Below are 19,474 nucleotides of genomic sequence, written 5' to 3'. Positions count from 1 at the left end.
GACAGAAGGTGTTCAGTTTCTCTTTGTCCCCATAAATCACACCCTAACTCTACCCAGTACTTAGTAATTCTGTCCTTTAAGCATCTGTTTTTCTTTCACCTTATCTTACATAATTGTGAAGAATAGTTTTACAGTTAGGTGTATGATATGTTTTTTACCAGCCTAAAACGTAGGCTCTCTAAACTAGTGAATAACTAATTTTTGGATAGGATAGCCAAGAGGATAGCTTAACCCAGACATGACTGATATTGTTGGGCTTTCAAAATATAATTGAAATGAAGAAATTATTGTACTGTATATACTGCCTCTGGGGCAAAATAGTGATGTTAACAGTAGGATTATTAACAGAGTGGTTCATTTTAAATGCCTAGCTTTTGGCAAAACAAACAGAATTTTGAGTCTCATTCTACCTACTGAAAGTACCAAACAGCATTCCAGGTTGGCATAATTTATTCTGCAATTTAAATTCAGAAAGTCAGAATTTCAGTATGTATTAAAATCCATGGCCATTTTACTTCTGCTGAAGATTTTCACGTTTCAGCTTCAGATCTCTTCTGCATGAAGATTTAGGGTCACAAAAGGCACAAGGTTCACTTGCTCATCTTGTTGGGTCCACTTGCTCCAAAGTATTAAAGATACAGCAATGTACAGAAATAAAGAGCACGCAAACCCCTCTGCAGCTTATAAGTTAGTCACTATCCTTTATATTTTGTACATGAGGAAAGGTACACACTTGATTCCCAAACACTGTTGGTTTGTCATTTCTAGTCTGCAAGGTAAAATTTGGGTTGAAAACCCGGAGTCCAGAGAAACCTTCCTAACCAAACCCATTCCCTCCAAAGAGGGAAAGTAATGGTCAGGTCTGGCATCAAGGAAGAGTTTTGAGCCTGGAGAGATGAATTCAGAAGACGTGCCTCTCTGGGCCATGACAGTTGCTCTTTTTAGTAAACAGTGCACCAATTGCTGCCATCACTTGGCATCAGCCCTCCAGTAATAAGCAAAATAAGGTCAACAAACCACCAAATCCCAAGTCCCCCAAGTGTCAACAGCTTCCCTACTGCTGTGCCAGTGTGTCCCAGACAGAAACGATCCACTCCAAAACATCCCAGGAAGAAAGAGTACAGTAAAGTGGTTATGAAGTAGTGTCCAGTATATCTAGACAGAAGGAATGAAAAGGAAGATGTTTACCACATGAAAATTAAAACATTTAATGATTAACGAACTTAACATAAGTGAAGAGATAGTGTAGCAGTTCCTCTGTAGCCTCGGATATACCTCTCCCCCCCCGAAGAAAATCTCTAGTTGGTCTAGTGTTGTAAAAGAGCACTACCCGGGACCTATAGGAACAAATACGGATTTGGATTATACAAGAAACAGTGAAGCACATTTGCTCTGTAGACAGTCTGGTAGAGGGGAGTCTGGGCCCGCATCCTTCCCTGACACAGGCAGGCTCCTGAGGCTGCATTTCTGAATACAGTTCTCTAAAGAAGTGCTGTTGTGTTTCATCAGGTGAATACTGATCTCCGTATACCCTTCTGCTGTTTTGTGGCAACTAAAAGTGAGGTTTCTTCAATAAGGACTTGGGTCTTACATACTGCAATGACACTCAATTGCAGTTGCCCTAATAATCACTAAACATCACAGACTCTTCATTAGCAAATGATGTACATTCTGTGCCTTCAAGCAAAATTTACAGAAATGACCCTAATTCTTTAAGATAAACTTATTTCAAGGAGAGAAACCCACACTTTTCATAATAAAACCTTTACTCCTGAAATACTAAGGCTATTTTCACAGGATTTATACCTATCATAAGAATTTTGGCACTAGATCATCTGGTCCAACTTCTTTATTCTGTAGGTTAGGGAGGGATTTAGTCTCTGGGCATCCAAAGGCACTTAGCTAGTTGATGAAAGAGACATTTAAAACTTCTGGCCTCTGGTCCAGGGTCCTCTCTGTTTATAACCACATTGCCCCTGTCCATGGATTATGCACAGTAGTAATCATGTTGCCCCTTTAACACTTTAAAAAAAATTTTTTTTAATATTTATTTATTTTTGAGAGAGACAGAGATAGAATGCGAGTGGGGGAGGGGCAGAGAGAGAGGGAGACACAGAATCCAAAGCAGGCTCCAGGCTCTGAGCTGTCAGCACAGAGCCTGATGTGGGGGCTCAAACTCATTGGCTGTGAGATCATGACCCGAGCCGAAGTCGGGCGCTCAACCAACTGAGCCACCCAGGCGCCCCTAATTAACACTTTTTAAAAAATGTTTTATTTATTTCTGAGACAGAGAGAGACAGAGCGAGTGGAAAAGGGGCAGAGAGAGGGAGACACAGAATCCAAAGCAGGCTCCAGGCTCCGAGCTGTCAGCACAGAGTCTGATGCAGGGCTTGAACTCAAACCGTGAGATCACTGACCTGAGCCGATGTCGGATGTCAGACGCTTAACTGACTGAGCCACCCAGGTGCCCCATTTAACACTTAAAAGAAAAAGTCACATCAAGAGATGACAAGAAAAACATCTGTACCTCTAATTACCAACCAAACCATTCAAAGTAACACTTACTTTATACAAGGTTTATTCTCTCGTAGGAAAGTCCTAGGACTGGCACATTCAATCCCATCTAGGGCCCGGCACTGGACTGAAGTGTGTTCCACGTCACTGTAGGCCTGACCACCAAACTGTGCCATAACAACCAAAACAAACAATCCAAATTCACCAAAGCAAGTAAATACAAAATATATCTTTATATTCATTAATAAAAGGTGACTCAGCACAATAATTATACTAACAAAGTTGGGGTAAAGCTGTGTTCAAGAGCAAGGAATTTAGTGATTCAAGGGGATTTTAAACTATTCCACCCTAATTGTGCATTGTTTTAAGTAAACTTTTTTTCTTCTTCTTTGTGACTGGCTTCTTTAATAATATAGTAAAAACCTTTACAATCAGTTTCATTAAATGCCATTTAGAACAGATGGACACAATGCTTTAATTATCCTATATTTACAGGAAAAAGAACATATTCTGGAGCGTTTGGAAATGGGTATTTAAAAAGTCAATGTGTATTAGAAGTCTGCTTTATATATTATAAATGAACATAATTAGGAAAAAACTCAGTATCAGCTGACTCAGAATTCTATTTAGGTCATGAATGTGTGATTATCAAATATCTACAGTACATTTTTTAATTAGTTTAAATTACAGCAAAAAAATTTCAGAACAGGACCTGTTACCATTTATGTAACTGAACTCTAGTAGAGAAAGCACAGCTGTACGTTCTCCCCTGGCACCTTATTAAGTACTTCACTAGTTTTCACTGGAGCATCCTCAAAGGGAAGGGACTTGGAAATCATACCTTCCCTGGGATTCAGGTGCCTGAGTACTGGTTCTCTAGGACTTCTGGGGAAAGTAGCAGTTTGAGTGCCTTCACGGGATCAACTCAGTTTTTAATTAAAATGGGCAAAAGTAAGTGATCTCTATATAATGCTAACTCAAACCTTCATTGATAATTATCAATAGAACAAGATCTCATTGTATTGAAAATACTTCTTTACACATGATTGCAGTAAGAGTTGCTTTTTTGGTCTTACTACTTTCAGGTTTATTCCTTTGTCTCCGATTTAGTATAAACAATGTTTTCCCATAACTCTTATACCTGACTGAATCTTGACTTGCATTATGCTGCATAATACGAGGGGAAGGTACATGAACTTGACTGGTTTTGGGGACACTAAGTTGGATGTTATTAATGGAAATGAATGGCTTTTTTCCATCAAGAGGCCACTGTTACCAAAGGCCTCTCCTTGAATACTATAACCTCCTACAAAGGCATATACTGATAGACCTCATCTATTTCCTAAGAAAACAGGAAGTAGATGGCAACTGCTTGCCTGGTGAAAAAAACGATCACTGCCCCAAATGCATGTGTAATAAAGATACAGCTCAATCCATTATTGGTTTTAGAAAGTGCATAAACCTTTCTTTTGCTCTTTCAGCCAAGTGCACACTTGAAAGATAATGAGGAGGTTACATAATAGCTTTCTATCAGTCAATCTCAATGGCCCAAAGAATCAAAGACAGGTTAGTCTGTGCACCTGGGTAGTTTTGGCACAGACACTGCTTCTTCCTGAGGAAGTGAAATGTCATGTTCAGTTAATGACCCTGGCCATGATGGAAATTTCCAGTAAGTCATTCTAATAGAGTCTACAAAAAGGTAACTTCATACCCCTATACTTTTATTATAACAGCATTTACCTAGTACTATTTCTCTATGGAAGAGTTTGCTTATAAAACAAAATAAAAACCCACCTTGAGACAACCATAACCGAGTTCCTGGGATGCAGTTGCATTTCCAACATGATCCACTGGGTCGTCACATTCTATAAATTCATCAGGTCTGTAAATCACCAGTAAGATCATGATCACCATCTCATATGGTTTTTGCAAATGGCTGTTTATGTATATATAAACAAAACAAGCAAGAGACATTGCTTCAAGTTTTCTAGGGTTTAATTTCATTCTGACTGTACCCAAGAGTTGCTGTCAATCAGACTGAAGAACAGCAGGTCAAACAGCCATCCTTTAACTGGGGGAAAGGGAGTGTTTCTGGTTGATTTCTACATGGATTCTACTTCTCCCAAGGCTTCCTCTTCCCTAGGCAAAGAGCCACAAGGCTATGGGAGCAAAATTGAAGCCAAAGGATTCCCAGTTCTCTTTTGCATTTCCCAAACGCCTTTTCTTATGGACTAAAAAGAGATGTTAAAAACTTGGTTCTGCAACAGGATATTGCTTTTTAAAAAAAGAAAGTGCCTTGTAGGCAAGGATAAGTAATTTACTCCATTTGTGCCTCAGTACCAGCACATACGACGGATTCTCCTTCAGTTAAAGGGAGCAGGATAGAGAAGGCACAACCTCGTACCCTTCTTCCGGAGGTTATATGAGGTCACTCCTTCCTAGTTTTCCTTTTTCGGGATCCCAAAGGATCTGCCACTGACACCCAAGGTTTTCCCCTGCACGGGTGAGAGGAGTGAGAAACCTGTCATGGTATTTACCTCCCGCGTGTTGACCATCAGGTCCTCAGGTGAAGAGGGTCTGAAAAAAAAAGCAGCCTCCCTTCCCCCCCAACCCCAACACCCATATATCCCTGGCCCCATCTCCACCTCGACGACTCGGTAGCTTACAGGTAAGAGCAAAGGATGACTGGAGACTGGGGGTCGCCATATTCCCAGCTCGGAGCGCCGGCGTAGCCCTCTGGGTGGGCGGCGCCAGCGGATGTGAGCTCGGGCTCGGCGGTAGCGTTGTGTGAGTGGCTCCGAGAGACACAGTGAAGCAGAAGTAGATTCCCCAGCAGCAAAGCCGCCTGGCCGCACAGAAGTAAGTAACTCACCGGGCAACCACCCAGCACCATCTTCCCGGGCCCAGTGGAAGAGACCCGACCTCAACAGCAAAGCTCGACCGGCACAGCCGACCCAAGGTAGTCCTGCCAGGTCAGGCCTCTCCGCGCGTAGCCCCACTCCTCGCCACCAAACAGCCAATGGGTGTGCTCCGCCCAATGCCTGCAAACCAATCAGAAAAGGCTGCGCAGCAGGCGGGGCTGCCCTTCGCTTTTCATCAATTCCGCTTCTGGGTCTTGCGCTCCACCTCCGGGTACTTCCTCCAATTAGGTCCTTCTACGCCCAAAGTAGGCGGGCCTGGAAGCGGAGGGGGAGGGGCATAAGTGGTAGTGGGCGGGGCAGTTAGTGTGAATGGGCGGGGTAGGCTAGTGAGGGTTTTAGCGGCTGGGACAGAAATCCCCTTCTCCCGCCGGCGACTGGATTTTTCTTTACGTCAGCGTAGCGAGCGCGATGCCGGGAGCGAGCTCGGACTGGAGCCAAGTTGCGTCAGTGCCGAGCGCGTGCTCGTCCCAGGCGCGCGCATCTCGGCCAACTCTGGGGCCCCGTCTGGGTTGGGAAATGATGGAGCACGCTGAGGCAGAAGCGACCGAGTGTTGTTGAGTGGAACCTGCGGAATCTGCCGCGATGGGATCGGGTGCGGGCTCGCCCTTTGGGGTCCTCCGCTTCCGGTGGCTGCTGTTGTTTGGCCTGGTGGGCCCAGTCCTCGGTGGGGCTCGGCCAGGTGGGTGTCCGCCCCCCCCCCCCCCCCCCCCCCCCCCCCCCCCCCCCAGGGACCTCTGAGATTTCTGTTTCTAGGGCTGGGACGCTCGGAGTTACCCTGTGGTGTCTGGGAGCGGAGGGGCCTGGCTGGGGACTGGACCTGGGGTCGGGAGGCGGAGCCACTCCAGCTTGTGTGTGGACAGTGCTCAGACCCGAAGCTCGGGGTCTGGCGCCCCAGACCCTTCTTGTCAGTATTCTCCTGCCTGGTTCCTCTTCCTCCGTCTCCTGGTCGGCGGAGCTTTTTGCATTGCGCCCCACCCCCATCTCGTCATAACTGGGTCCCCCAGACTCTCTTGGGACTTCTCTGGGACCTACTCTGACCTCAGGGAGTCGGCTGAAAGCTTTGGAGTCTGAGTGCGCGCCGAGGGTGTGTTCTTGTTTGAACTGCTTTGAGAAATGGAGCTTCGTTTTGCTTGTAGAGTTAATGTCACTCGGAAATAGACTGGGAGATGGAACTTTTGCTCCGGGTTATCATAATTTGAAATTTTGACGTTCTTTTTAATAGCGGAGTCCCTTGTAGGTTCACAGAGCTAAATTTAGTGATGGAATAAAGGGGGGTCGCCCATTTGTCTTGGGCCATTTTGTTGCTGTAGCAAAGAGTACTTCTTTTTGGAAGCGAGGTGCTGTGTTTGTATAGCCAAACAGTCTTTTATCTGTGGTTTTACTGGGTTCATAATGTCTTAAATCCGTAAAAATAATCCCTGCTCTGCTTAACTCACTGGATTACCGTAAGAATTAAATCATTTATGTGAGATCGCCTTTGAATTGTGAAACTTCCCTTGAATATGTAAGGTATTTATACTGGAGATGCCCAGACATAGTGGAAACAAATTGCTAACACTCTAGCTTGTTTCTGGAAACAACTTCTTTGTTTATTTTGGCTCTTGCGTTAAATTATTGTTTGCGTGGCTGTATTTCCTTTATTAGCCCTAAAGTATGGAGAATGAGGGTTTTTACTGAATCGTTGCCTTGAGAGTTGTGCAAAGGTGATGATAGAAGATTTCAATGTAGGACTGCTGACCTTCAGGAAATTAATTAAATTTTTTTCTTACTTTTTTTTCCCCAATTAAGTAAATTTGCCCCATTGTTGGAATTTTGAAGCTCTAAATACTAAAACTTTATTGAATGGGAAGATACCATATCTTTTTTGGTTAAGACTGTTTCTGCTGTGCTTTTCTTAGATGGTTAACATTTATCAGTAGGTAAGGTGTAGTATATTACTCATCTGGAGTTTTAGTAATCCATGATTTTCAGTGTTTGCAAATGTAAATAGGACTATATATAGTATATGTTTATTTATATATAGTATATGTTTATTTATTTATTTTGAGAGAGAGAGCATGGGCGAGAGCGTGAGCACATGCGCACCCATGTGAGCAGAGGAGGGGCAGAGGGAGAGGGAGAGGGAGAGGGAATCCCAAGCAGGCTCTATCAGCTGTCAGCCTGGAGCCCAGCGTGGTGCTTGATTCCATGAACGGTGAGATCATGACCTGAACCAAAATCAAGAGTTGGATACTTAACAAACTTAGCCACCCAGGTGCTCCAATATTAATGTATGTATTATTGCATACCTGCATATGGATGAATGGAATACCCTTATGGCTTTTAACTGTGGCTTTAACAATTTATGGCCAGTCCCTTCATTTAAGCATGGGTATACTTTCAAAATTTAGTAACATTTATCGAGCTCCTATGAACAACATGCTTAATGCTTATGGAGGGACAAAGGTGAGTAAATGTGCTAAGACTTTCTGGGCGATATATAAAATCTCGGGGGAGGTTTTATAGTGTAAGTGGTATTTGAACTCATGTACATTAGGGAATGTTCAAGGAAAAGGATATGAGTTCATTCTAAGAGGAAAAAACTTTTTACAAGAATATGGAAGGATGAAAGAACATGACTTGTTAGGGAATGATGAGAATGTCTGCAGGCAGTCTACATGAAAGGGAGGCTAGGAAGAAACTAAGATAAGTTAGTACCAGTTGGAGAGCGCCTTCTATTCATGCTAAGAGGTTTGGACTTTACCAAGAAGTTCTTTGGGCAAGAAGGGTTTCAAATATGGGTGTGACATATCTAGATTTGCGATTAAGATAACTGGCAAAGGCAGTAGAGGACAGAATATAGGAGGGAGAGACTGGAGGCTGTGAGAGACCATTTGAGAGGCCTTTGTAATAGTGTGCAGTGAGTCAACTCATGTTTCCCTAGGGGAATGTTCTTCCAAAATCAGCTGACTAAATTTTTGCAATACAGGATGTTTAAAACATGCACTGAAACATTTTCTGCTAATGAAGAATTTGAGGACTCAGTAAGTACCACCCACACATTAGTAACACTAAAAGCTAAACAGGCTTTGGTAGGATCATTTGTAACGTGTCAATGAGGAAATGCAGTATAAATTCCAAAGGGCTGACACTTACAGTAAACTTAAAAAAAAAACAAAACTGAGGCTGACAAAGGTAACTTTGTATCATTGTGAAAAAATAACAAAGGGAACTGGGTGTGAAACCTTTTCTGATTTTCTCTTTTAAGGTAGTAGTTATGATGCAGACCCTAGAATTTTTTTTTTTTTTTTTTTTTTTTTTTTTTTTTAAGACCAGCATTCTAAAGACGTTGAGTTTTAAAGCTTACTCATGGTGAATCACTATAAAACGAACTATGTAGTAAGAGCTTAAGTCCATACTCATTTCGTTTTTGGGTGCCAGCAAATTATTTGAATTTGATATCTTTGCTGTATCGGAGAATGCAGTCTTCTAAATTTAAAGATAGTCTGATTTTCCAACTTTAAGTAAAAAATAAAACTCTTATAATTAAAATATATACAAAACAAGTTGCCGGGTTCAAAATAGTTTTCAAAAAGAATTTTGAATTTTATCTTACCAAAGTTGGCTTTATATCTGCTTTTTGTTAAAAATCCTGGTTTATTAGAAAATTTCCCCAAATATGCAAGCCCTAAGTAATTGAAAGCTTTTTCTTGGAATATGCACAAGCACTGATACATGACATAACTATAGCCTCATGGTATTTTTCTCCCCCTTTGATACGTAGTATATCTCAGAATTTTGGAGTTATGCCATAGAGTCAGTGCTATAGGACTGCCTCATAAATAAATCTAATTGTATGGTCTTGTTTGTATATTGAGAGATTATTCTAGTTTCTTTTACATTTTGTGGCATTGTTATTTTAGTCTAGTCATTTTTCTGAAGTGATCCTGCATGAGATACTGCTTGAATCAGACCTTTTAAGAGCGAGTTAAGAAACCTGAGAAGTTCACTTAATTTGGTCAGGTTTAAAAATTTTTTTAAACATTTATTTATTATTGAGAGACAGAAAGACACAGAGCATGAGCCGGGGAGTGGCAGAGAGAGGGGGAGACACAGAATCCGAAGCAGGTTCCAGGCTCTGAGCTGTCAGCACAGAGCCCGATGCGGGACTCGAACCCACGAACCTCGAGGTCATGACCTGAGCCGATGTCAGACGTTTAACCAACTGAGGCACCCAGGTGCCCCAATTTGGTTAGTTTTTAAATCTGCAGTTGTTTTTGTATTTGTTTATATTTATCTTAAGGATTAGAGTATTTTAGTTTATAAGTAAGCGATGCCACTGCCAGACATTTGTCATACTGTAGGACAAAATCCACTCCCAAATAAGGGAAATGCCTTTTTCCCATTGACACATTTCTCTTTTAATGAGGTTTTTACTCATTTTAGGAGGTTCCCCCCTTTCCTTTTTGTAGCTCCTTAAAACCCTCGTGCAAGTAGACCCCTGGAGAGCCTGTTCCATTGGCTTCATTGACACATTGGAATCCTGTTGTGAATAGAAGCTCTGATCCCAGCTACCTGAGAGGGTGGCTAAGCAGTGTACAGTACAACCATTCAATGAAATATAAGCATTGCCCACATGAAAAGATGCTCAGCGTCACTCCTCATCAGGGAAATACCAATCAAAACCACACTGAGATACCACCCCACACCGGTAGAGTGGCTAAAATGAACAAATCAGGAGACTATAGATGCTGGAGAGGATGTGGAGAAACGGGAACCCTCTTGCACTGTTGGTGGGAATGCAAATTGGTGCAGCCGCTCTGGAAAACAGTGTGGAGGTTCCTCAAAAAATTAAAAATAGATCTACCCTATGACCCAGCAATAGCACTGCTAGGAATTTACCCAAGGGATACAGGAGTGCTGATGCCTAGGGGCACTTGTACCCCAATGTTAATAGCAGCACTTTCAACAATAGCCAAATTATGGAAAGAGCCTAAATGTCCATCAACTGATGAATGGATAAAGAAATTGTGGTTTATATACACAATGGAGTACTACGTGGCAATGAGAAAGAATGAAATATGGCCCTTTGTAGCAACATGGGTGGAACTGGAGAGTGTGATGCTAAATGAAATAAGCCATACAGAGAAAGACAGATACCATATGTTTTCCCTCTTATGTGGATCCTGAGAAACTTAACAGAAGACCATGGGGGAGGGGAAGGAAAAAAAAAGTTAGGGAGGGAGGCAAACCATAAGAGACTCTTAAAAACTGAGAACAATCTGAGGGTTGATGGGGGTGGAAGGGAGAGGAGGGTGCGTGATGGGTATTCAGGAGGGCACCTATTGGGAGGAGCACTGGGTGTTGTATGGAAACCAATTTGACAATAAATTTCATATATAAAAAAAAAAGAAATATAGCATTGCCCCTAAAATGACAAATATGTGGACCATGTGGATTTCTAGAAAATTGATATAAAAGATGTTAATCTTGAAAATAAAGCATAATTCAGGTTGTAGATGATAATTAACAATTAGAAAATCTATGTATGTATAGATATAAAGGTAAAAAGTCGTTTACTCAACCCTGTACCAGGGTAGGAAACATATGATCAATAAGATTATCATCCTTACTAGATATATCATCCTTTGTCTCAAAAAACTTAAATTCCTTGCTAGAGGAACTTAAGTTCTTGAGGGCATTAAATCTTATAAGTGGTTGGTGGTTTTCCCAAAGGGGCATTTTTTTTTTTTAAGATTTTTTTTTTTAAGTTTATTTATTTTGAGAGAGAGAGAGAGTGAGTGAGCAGGAGGGGCAGAAAGAGAAGGGGAGAGAGAATACCAAGCAGGCTCTGCACAGTCAGCACAGAGCCCATTGCGGGGCTGGAACTTACAAACCATGAGATCATGACCTGAGCCAAAACCAAGAGTTGCACAGTTAACCGACTGAGCCACCCAGGTGCCCCTGTTTATTTTTAAATGTGAAGACAAGTAAATGTGGAAAGAAATTACAACACTCAAAAAATGTAAAAAGGTAGGACATAGCAGTGGCAATTATAATTTTTAAAATATAGTTATTAATATATGATATATATCATATATATGTACACACTTGGGATTGACCTTTTGAGTGAGATGGAAATATGTGGCTCAAAATAACAGCGTTTTATGGATCTAATTACAATAATTTCTTTTCAAGAAATAATTTGGGCAACAGAATTATTTTGTTTGTACTATATGTGGCACTTGGGTTTATCTTCTACAGTGAAAATACTTAAAGGTGGCTGTTTGTTTATATAATAGGCAGGAAGGAAAGGAGAAAAGCCCATGTTTGTTTGCTTTGCAATTAAGTACAATTCTTTTAACTTGTTGCCCTCTACTACAGTTACTATTATGAAACATAGACTTTCTCCAAAACAGAGTTCATAGAAAGATCTAAGGAGTTAGAGGAAGAAAAGTGCAACTAACATCCTTTCTTTTCTTTCACTAAGTTTAAGACTCTTTAAGTTTCATGTTTCAGCTCTTATTTTTGTCTCTAGCCCATGTTTCCCGGTAATGTGGTTTTTGACAGTGTGCTTATTTGTCAAATTCTAAAATAACAAATTTGTATTCTCCATCTAGTTGATTGTATTGAGGTTTGTATTTTCATTGTGAACTATATCTTTATACCAGTGATTTTCAACTGGGGGCAGTTTTGCCCACAGAAAGCATGTGGGGGATATTTTTAGCTGTCACACTGTTGGTTCTTCTGGCATCTGGTGGGTAGAGGCCATGAATGCTACTAAACATCCTACATTGCACAAGGCAGCCCCCCACAGCAGTGAATTTTCTGGTCCCAAATGTCAGCAGTGATGAGGTTGAAGCTTTATACAAATAATGTGCATATACTTACTTTATAGTAACATGGGGAACATATTGTTTTGGCATATTGGCAACCCTGAGAAGGTTGCTTCTATTTGGAATTAAAAAAAAAAAAAAAGAGAGAAAGGAATTTGGGAAAAAATATGTGCAATTTCTTATGATGTTCTGGAACGCCTTATGGGACTCAGAAAGATCCTTGGATTTTAAAACCAAGAAGTCAGTATTGGAATAATGGCTCCACATACAGAAGTTTTTTTTGGTTGCTAAAATTTTGAAAGTCTTATTAAAAATAAAGGATAATTGTGGTGCTGTTTTTTTGTTTTTTTTCCTATCAAGAATTATATTTTAAAATGAAAAGGACAGAAAGAATGTTACTTTCCTATACTGGATTGTTATTCTTTGCTAACAGTCTTGGTAGAAGATCATAGTTTCAGACCTGGCCTGAAGCTAGCTGTATGACATTTTAAAGTCATTTAACCTGTTTGAAATTGAAAGCTCTTTAAATTATCTGCCTGCCCATTTGTAGTTCTGAGATGTTTCTTTTTCTCTGTTATGTTTCTTCTGAGTTGTAATGAGAAAACTTCAGTTGCATATTGTTTAACAGTTGCCTGAGCCTCTTAGCACATGTATTCTTGCCTATAACGATTTACTTTCAAAAGGTTTTATTTTGAAATCATTCTAGAGTCAGAGGAAGTTGCAAATAAATGTACACAATGATTTACTTTTTGTCACACAGAGCTTCTAATTTATTTTACTCACTAAAATAATTTTATTCCTGCCGACTGTTCGTGCCACTGAAACTTGCAGAAAAACTCAGAACCCTCTCAGAGCACCAATGGCAATAACCCATTTCTCTAGTCCAGCTTGCAGGTGGCTGCATGTGATCAGGAAGTCAAAAGCCACAAGCTTGTAACAAGCTCCAGGACCCAATTTACAGCCTGTGTGCTCCTGTAAACACCAGGCCAGTTAGAGCCAAGTGGACCTAGCTCTGACCTGTCACTGACTTTTCTCCTCAACGTAATGCTAAAAATTTAACTTAACATGCAAATGAAACATACCACGTATGAAGTATGGTCTGTCAACTACCTGTGGGCCCAACTTTCTGTATTTTCCTGCCCCTATGTGCTAAGATGTCACCTCTTTCCTACCTCAGCCCCTTTAAAAACTTTCCCTGGACATTTTTCAGGGAGCTAGCCCAAGGATACTTTGCCTTGTGTTCCCTGCCTTTTGCTCCTGCAGAAGCCCCTGATAAAAGCCTTGCTTGAAACTCCTGTTCGGCCTCTTGTCAATTTCTTTCTTCTTCTTTTTTTAAATGTTTATTTATTTATTTTAAGAGAGAGTGAGAGGGGCAGAGAGAGAAGGAGAGAGGGAATCCCAAGCAGGCTCCATGCTGTCAACACAGAGTCCGATATGAGGCTCCATTCCATGAACTGTGAGATCTTGACCTGAGCCGAAACCAAGAGTCAGATTGAGCCACCCAGGCTCCCCGCCTCCCCCCTTGTCAGTTTCTGTTGGCTAGAGAGCACAAGGGTCTGGTTCTGTTAACAATACCACTTCTAGAGTGACTGACTGTCCTAGTAGTTGAACAGATTAACATGATCCAGAGTGAAATTATTAAGGATGATATTGAAACTTGTATTTTTAGGAATTAAAAAAAAACCCCAGAAGTCATTGAAAGGTTTATTCTGGGTGAGGAAGTAGTCCTGTACCTCAATTAACGTGGATGGGATTAAGGATGTTTCTAGCTAGTGATTTGAAGCCGGCATGTATTAAGGCCATGGATTTCTTTTGTCATGGTTCCCAATTAATAACTCCAAATATCTGAATGATATTTTATCATAGTATGTTATAAATATGCCTTGGATAAGCTCATGGTTGCTTTTGTGAGTATTGGAATCCATTTCTGATGTTTTTATGTAATGGCTTGAATCCACATTTAGATAGTATATCATATTATAAAGACATAAGGTGTTTAAAGATGGGTAAAGAGTTTGAAAACTGTTAGTATTATATGTATTGTATTGGATAGAATACAATTTGTTTTTCTGTTGTATCTTTTAAAATCTCAAACTAGACAAGGTTATAGACATTTGTATATACAGTGTTATCTTGGAGAAAGCTATAAATACTTCATTTTCATTTGTATTTGAGAAATCTGAGGGACATAAACAATTAATGGGTAAATGAACACACAGGTTGGATTCAAGGAAGAGAGTGGGAGTAGGGAGACCAGGTAAGAAGGAATTGTAGTCTTCTTTCTAAGGTGTGGGGTTAGTAAGGCTGATGAAAAGGAAGGAGCTTTGGGAGATGCTAGATAATTAGTACTTTATTTTCTTTTATTAAAAAAAAAATTTTTTTTAACGTTTATTTATTTTTGAGACAGAGAGAGACAGAGCATGAACAGGGGAGGGGCAGAGAGAGAGGGAGACACAGAATCTGAAACAGGCTCCAGGCTCTGAGCTGTCAGCACAGAGCCTGATGCAGGGCTCGAACTCACGAACCATGAGATCATGACCTGAGCCGAAGTCAGACCCTTAACCAACTGAGTCACCCAGGTGCCCCTATAAGGCTCTTTAAATTATAAGGCTCTTTCACCCTTCCACCCCCCCTTTTTGGGCATTTGTTGAAGAAATTCCACTTAATGAAATTGTTTCATACATTGATCTACTGAGTGAAGAATGTGACTATTCTTGCATTAGTCTTCCTGTTTGTATATGCTAGACTGAAGCCTCCTCATACTGGATGTGGTTTAGGTACATATGAACATACAGAGACAAGGAATTTTCATCCATGGTCCTTAGGTGTAACCATCTACTTCATTAAATTCACTGAAAAAAATTGACATGCCATCAGATATTATGTTGGATGTATTGAGAGACTTTGTTTCAGACTCCAGTAAGAGAAGTCTTCTAAGGAATTTGGGAAATTTTGGTTATACTCAATTTTTGCTCAAGTGATGACTTTAGAACCCAACCTCCACTTAGATATGATTCTACTGTGCAGTAAACTGAACAGGATTGGAATTGGGAGTAAGGCTGCATGATGGTTTTGAGTTCTTCACTGTTAATAAATTTTATCACAAGTTTTAGTTTTTAGGACAGATTTGTGGCAGTAATTTCATTTGAGATAATTGCTGCATTGTTAAGTGTGTATTTATTAGAGTTAATCCATCAGACATTGAAAGCAACTTTTCCCTCTAATTGTCCTGGTCTGTTTCATAGGTATTCCAATACTGTCTCGGGATTTCATTTGTGTTGGATGAAGGTGGAAAATGGGAGATGAGTGAGTGGGCTAGGCTCCAGATGCTTTCCTTCTATTTTCCCACCAAAGCACTTTTTTTTTTCTTGTGTCTATACCTTAAGATTTCTTTTAAGAAAAAGAGTTAATAGCAAACAATTGTTTGAAAATTATTGCTGTGTATGCACTGTGAAGACTTACATCATTTTTTAGGGAATATATTTTTCCCCTTCATACTTATCAGGTATATTGCTATTTTTTGTATAAAATTATATGGTGTATATATACACACATACACACACAGGTATATATGTGAAGGTCACGTGATTTTTTTTGTGATTTGGACATAAAGCTTTTGATTTCCATTACATTTTGGTACCATTTAATTTTTCAGGTTCATTTGTTATATAATATTTGTTTTTCCCTTTTCTGTAGGTTTTCAACAGACCTCACATCTCTCTTCTTATGAAATTATAACTCCTTGGAGATTAACTAGAGAACGAAGAGAAGCCCCTAGGCCCTTTTCAGAACAGGCAAGTTATCTCTTAAGAAATATGTATGTGTTAAAATTTTTTTTTTAAAGATAGGTGTGTTATTTTCAGTAGGTATTGGTTCAGTGAGTAGTGTTGGCCAGTGATTAGTGTACCACCATACATATGGCACTGATATCTGTTGGCCATTACTCTACTTAAAGTGATATATTGATCCTTAGTAGTTTCTTATTTTTTTTAAGACAAATGGTCAACTTGAAACATAACAGAATGAAATAGTCAGTTAAATAAAATTTTATGACCAGTTTAGGATGCTGATTATATAGATTTTTTAAAAGTGTTTTTTAATTTATTTTTGAGAGAGAGAGCGTGAGCAGGGAGGGGCAAAGAGAGAGGGGGACAGAGGATCCCAAGTGGGTTCCGTGCTGACAGCATGGGGCTCAAACTCATGAACTAAGATCATGACCTGAGCTGAAGTCGGACACTCAACCGACTGAGCCCCCAGGCGCCCCTGATTATACAGATTTGTAACCCTTTTCTCGCTGGTGATGGTTACAGTGGTCTTTTCATAATAATAAGAATGAACCTCTCTTAGTTTGTGATAGGAAGAATACTTCGTACTGTATCTTCACAGACTCTGGAGAATAGTAGTATGTTACATGTATATATTTCATAAATGGGAATGTTTACTCAAAAGTGTTTTATCTCCATATCAGAAGAAACATTACTGTGCTGTGAACGCTGTAACCCAATGCACAAAAATTATTTTTTATACTATTTTCTCCTACTGTAAAGTTCAGAAAAAATGTTTGGATTTCAACTGATTTCTCCAATTCTTCAACTTTATAGAAGCATAATTTAACTGTACTGTAATTTAACAGTAATAGATAAGGAGGGTTAGAGTTTTGTTAATTATATCTGAATTGCTGATATATTCATAAAAAGAGGGTAGCTCGAACATTGTGTAGGGGCTGGACCTCGTAAAAAGAACACTGGAGTTGAGAGTCAGGAGCTTTTTGGTTTAGTAACCTCCAGGTAGTACCACTAGGGTAGATCATTCAACCCCATTTCTTCTCTATAAGTAAGGAATAAATAACCCTACAATTTAGAATTCTTCCTTGTTTCTGTCTTGAGCTGGACATACTGCCATTGGATTATGTTTTGACTTAGAATAGAATTAATGTATACTTGCTTCATTATTTGTCTCCTCTTCTTCACTCTTTAGCACAGTGACTATGCACACAGATACTTGTGATCATAATAAATGTCATTCATGTGCCTGGATAAATATTTGGAGAAGTAGAAGTGCTGTTTGGGCACTAGGGTTATGGCAGTGAACGAAACAGACAAAATCCATGTTCTTATGGAGCTTCCATTTTAGTGGGGTTGGGGGAGGAGACAAAAAACAAAGAACTAAGGTAGATTGATGTAGATTACTTAAGGTGGTAATGCGTGCTCTTGAGAAAATTATAGCAGCAGGGTGGATAACGAGTGCTGGGTGAGGGTAAGGGTGGGGTAAGAGGGTTTGTACTTTTTAAGCCTGGAAAAGCCTTACTGAGAAAGTGACCCTTGAGTAAAGCAGGGGAATGAGCAATCCAGGCAGATATTTGGGGAAGGAATATAGCATTATGAAACAATCCTCAGACTCTTCAGAATTTTTCTCAGATGACATGATGGTGGTGATTTTATATCATATGACTGACCAAGAGCAGAGAGGATAGAACAGCACATGCCAAAGCTGTGACAATGGAAGGAGCTTAGTATTTTTTTGTTGTTCTCTCTCTCTTTCTTTCTTTTTTTTTCTTTCTTTCTTTCTTTTTTTCTTTCTTTCTCTCTTTCTTTCTTTCATTTTATTTTTAGTTTTCATCCTTTTCTTATTGAAGTATAATTAACATACAGTTTTATATTAGTGCCAGGTATAAAGTATTATGATCCAACAATTTTATACATTACTCAATGCTTGCCATGTTAAGTGTAGTGACCATCTGTCACCAAACAATGTTATTACCATTTTACTGACTATTTTTTCTATGCTGTACTTTTCATTTCCATTGTCTTTTTTGTCACCAGAAGTTTGTAACTAGGAGCTTGGTATTTTTGATGCCTAAGTTGAGATCGAAGTAGATCACAGGCTCGCATTCAGATGTGGAAGCAGAGTGCCAGATTCTGTAACTTGGTCTAGGCCTTAGAATTGAGATGTTGATGAGCCCTAGAAGAGGGGATCATGCTATTTCTTGGCAAAATGTTAACTTAGAGTCCAGAGACAGTGAGGAAAATAAGAGAACACTTCTAATAATATTATTTGTTGAGTCCCTCCATGACTTCCTGTTTTGTTAAAGAGTTAAGGCAAAGTGGAATCTCATGCTTCTAGCGGTCACATTAAATGCTTCCCACTAATGAAGTGGTGAGTTGCTGGGGAAGTTGTTTCAGAGTTGTTTGAGGTAGAGAAGAGGATCCCATGAACTTCAGGATGTGTAAGTGCAAGTTGTCTTATCTTAGTTCATTGGCTCTGGGATGCTGTCCATGGTAAGGCACACTATTGTTTAATATACCACTAATTAAGAAAGAAACAGAGTCCTACCAGTTTGACTGTTCTGCCTTTGTATGATGCATCCTGAATTCAGGAGATGTTCATTTGAGGGGAAAAATGTGTGATTTAGGATTGATGAAATGTGGTAAGCTGTGTGAAGATACAAAATCATAAAAGCGTATGAATGTCAGCTTTTGGATAATTAGAACTAGAGATAATCTCTTGAAACTAAGAAATTCATTTCACTTAAACAAAAGGAAGAATTACTTTATACTGTAGGTAATACTTGGACAGACTTAATAGAAATAATCCCTGAAGTTACAGCTGAATTATAAATGAATTTAAGAAGAGTTTAGATGGATATGCAGATGATTTCCCACAATAAGTTATTAAAGGAAGGTAGGGGTGATCAGTGTGTGTGTGGGAGAGAGAGAGAGAGAGAGAGAGAGAATCCCAAGCACACTTCTGCTGCCAGCGCAGAGCCTGATGAGGGGCTCAATCCCACAAACTGCGAGATCATGGCCTGAGCCAAAACGAAGAGTTGGATGCTTAACTAACTGAGCCACCTAGGTGCCCCAGTCAGAGTATATTTTTATTAAGAACAGTTATAAAGTTCTATAAAACAATTTCAGTCAGTGCTAAATTATTTTAATTCAGGATAATTTCCAGTATCTTATAAATACCTGTTTTTGAAAAGTAATTTATAAGATGGTGTTTTATTGTTTTTTTTCTCCTTCTCTGTGCATTTAGGTATCTTATATTATTCAAGCTGAAGGAAAAGAGCATATTATTCACTTGGAAAAGAACAAGTAAGAAATTTAATTTACTTTGGCTTTTTGGTAATTTGTTTAAAAATATTATATATTTTTAAGAAAGTATATTTTAAGTAGTATATTTAAATAGTATATTTAGTTAGATATTGTTTAGTAGATGGATAAAAAG

At 39.6% G+C, this 19,474-nt stretch overlaps 2 protein-coding genes across 3 annotated transcripts in view; one reads left to right on the top strand and one right to left on the bottom strand.

The window, feature by feature from the left end:
• Nucleotides 1–432: 432 nt before the first annotated feature.
• Nucleotides 433–5,764, bottom strand: TM2D2 (TM2 domain containing 2). The gene is made up of 4 exons (XM_042934800.1): nucleotides 5,181–5,764; nucleotides 4,309–4,396; nucleotides 2,566–2,681; nucleotides 433–1,155 (listed from the first exon to the last, which is right to left on the bottom strand). The coding sequence occupies exons 1-4, from the start codon at nucleotides 5,405–5,407 to the stop codon at nucleotides 942–944; spliced, it is 645 nt and encodes a 214-aa protein (XP_042790734.1). The 5' UTR covers nucleotides 5,408–5,764; the 3' UTR covers nucleotides 433–941.
• A 61-nt stretch (nucleotides 5,765–5,825) lies between these two features.
• Nucleotides 5,826–19,474, top strand: part of ADAM9 (ADAM metallopeptidase domain 9) — a 149,921-nt gene continuing 136,272 nt past the window's right edge. The window contains exons 1-3 of one of the 2 annotated variants that reach the window (XM_042934797.1): nucleotides 5,826–6,114; nucleotides 15,947–16,044; nucleotides 19,283–19,341. In XM_042934797.1, coding sequence (XP_042790731.1) covers nucleotides 6,018–6,114; nucleotides 15,947–16,044; nucleotides 19,283–19,341 — 254 coding nt within the window. In that variant the 5' untranslated portion in view covers nucleotides 5,826–6,017. The remainder of the gene's footprint in view (nucleotides 6,115–15,946; nucleotides 16,045–19,282; nucleotides 19,342–19,474) is intronic. The other variant, XM_042934796.1, reaches the window with a different exon arrangement.

The sequence above is a fragment of the Panthera leo genome, chromosome B1 (genome assembly GCF_018350215.1).
Source record: "Panthera leo isolate Ple1 chromosome B1, P.leo_Ple1_pat1.1, whole genome shotgun sequence".
Taxonomy (NCBI): domain Eukaryota; kingdom Metazoa; phylum Chordata; class Mammalia; order Carnivora; family Felidae; genus Panthera; species Panthera leo.
This window is presented reverse-complemented; position numbering and strand designations above follow the sequence as displayed.

Excerpts from the sequence above, each read along its gene's own strand:
- TM2D2 (XM_042934800.1), bottom strand. The coding sequence starts at position 5,407 with ATGGTGCTGGGTGGTTGCCCGGTGAGTTACTTACTTCTGTGCGGCCAG. Across the intron at positions 2,682-4,308 it reads TCGGTTATGGTTGTCTCAAG|TTTGGTGGTCAGGCCTACAG; the intron begins GTGGGTTTTTAT and ends GTTATGGCACAG. Across the intron at positions 1,156-2,565 it reads GAGAATAAACCTTGTATAAA|ATATACTGGACACTACTTCA; the intron begins GTAAGTGTTACT and ends CCTTCTGTCTAG.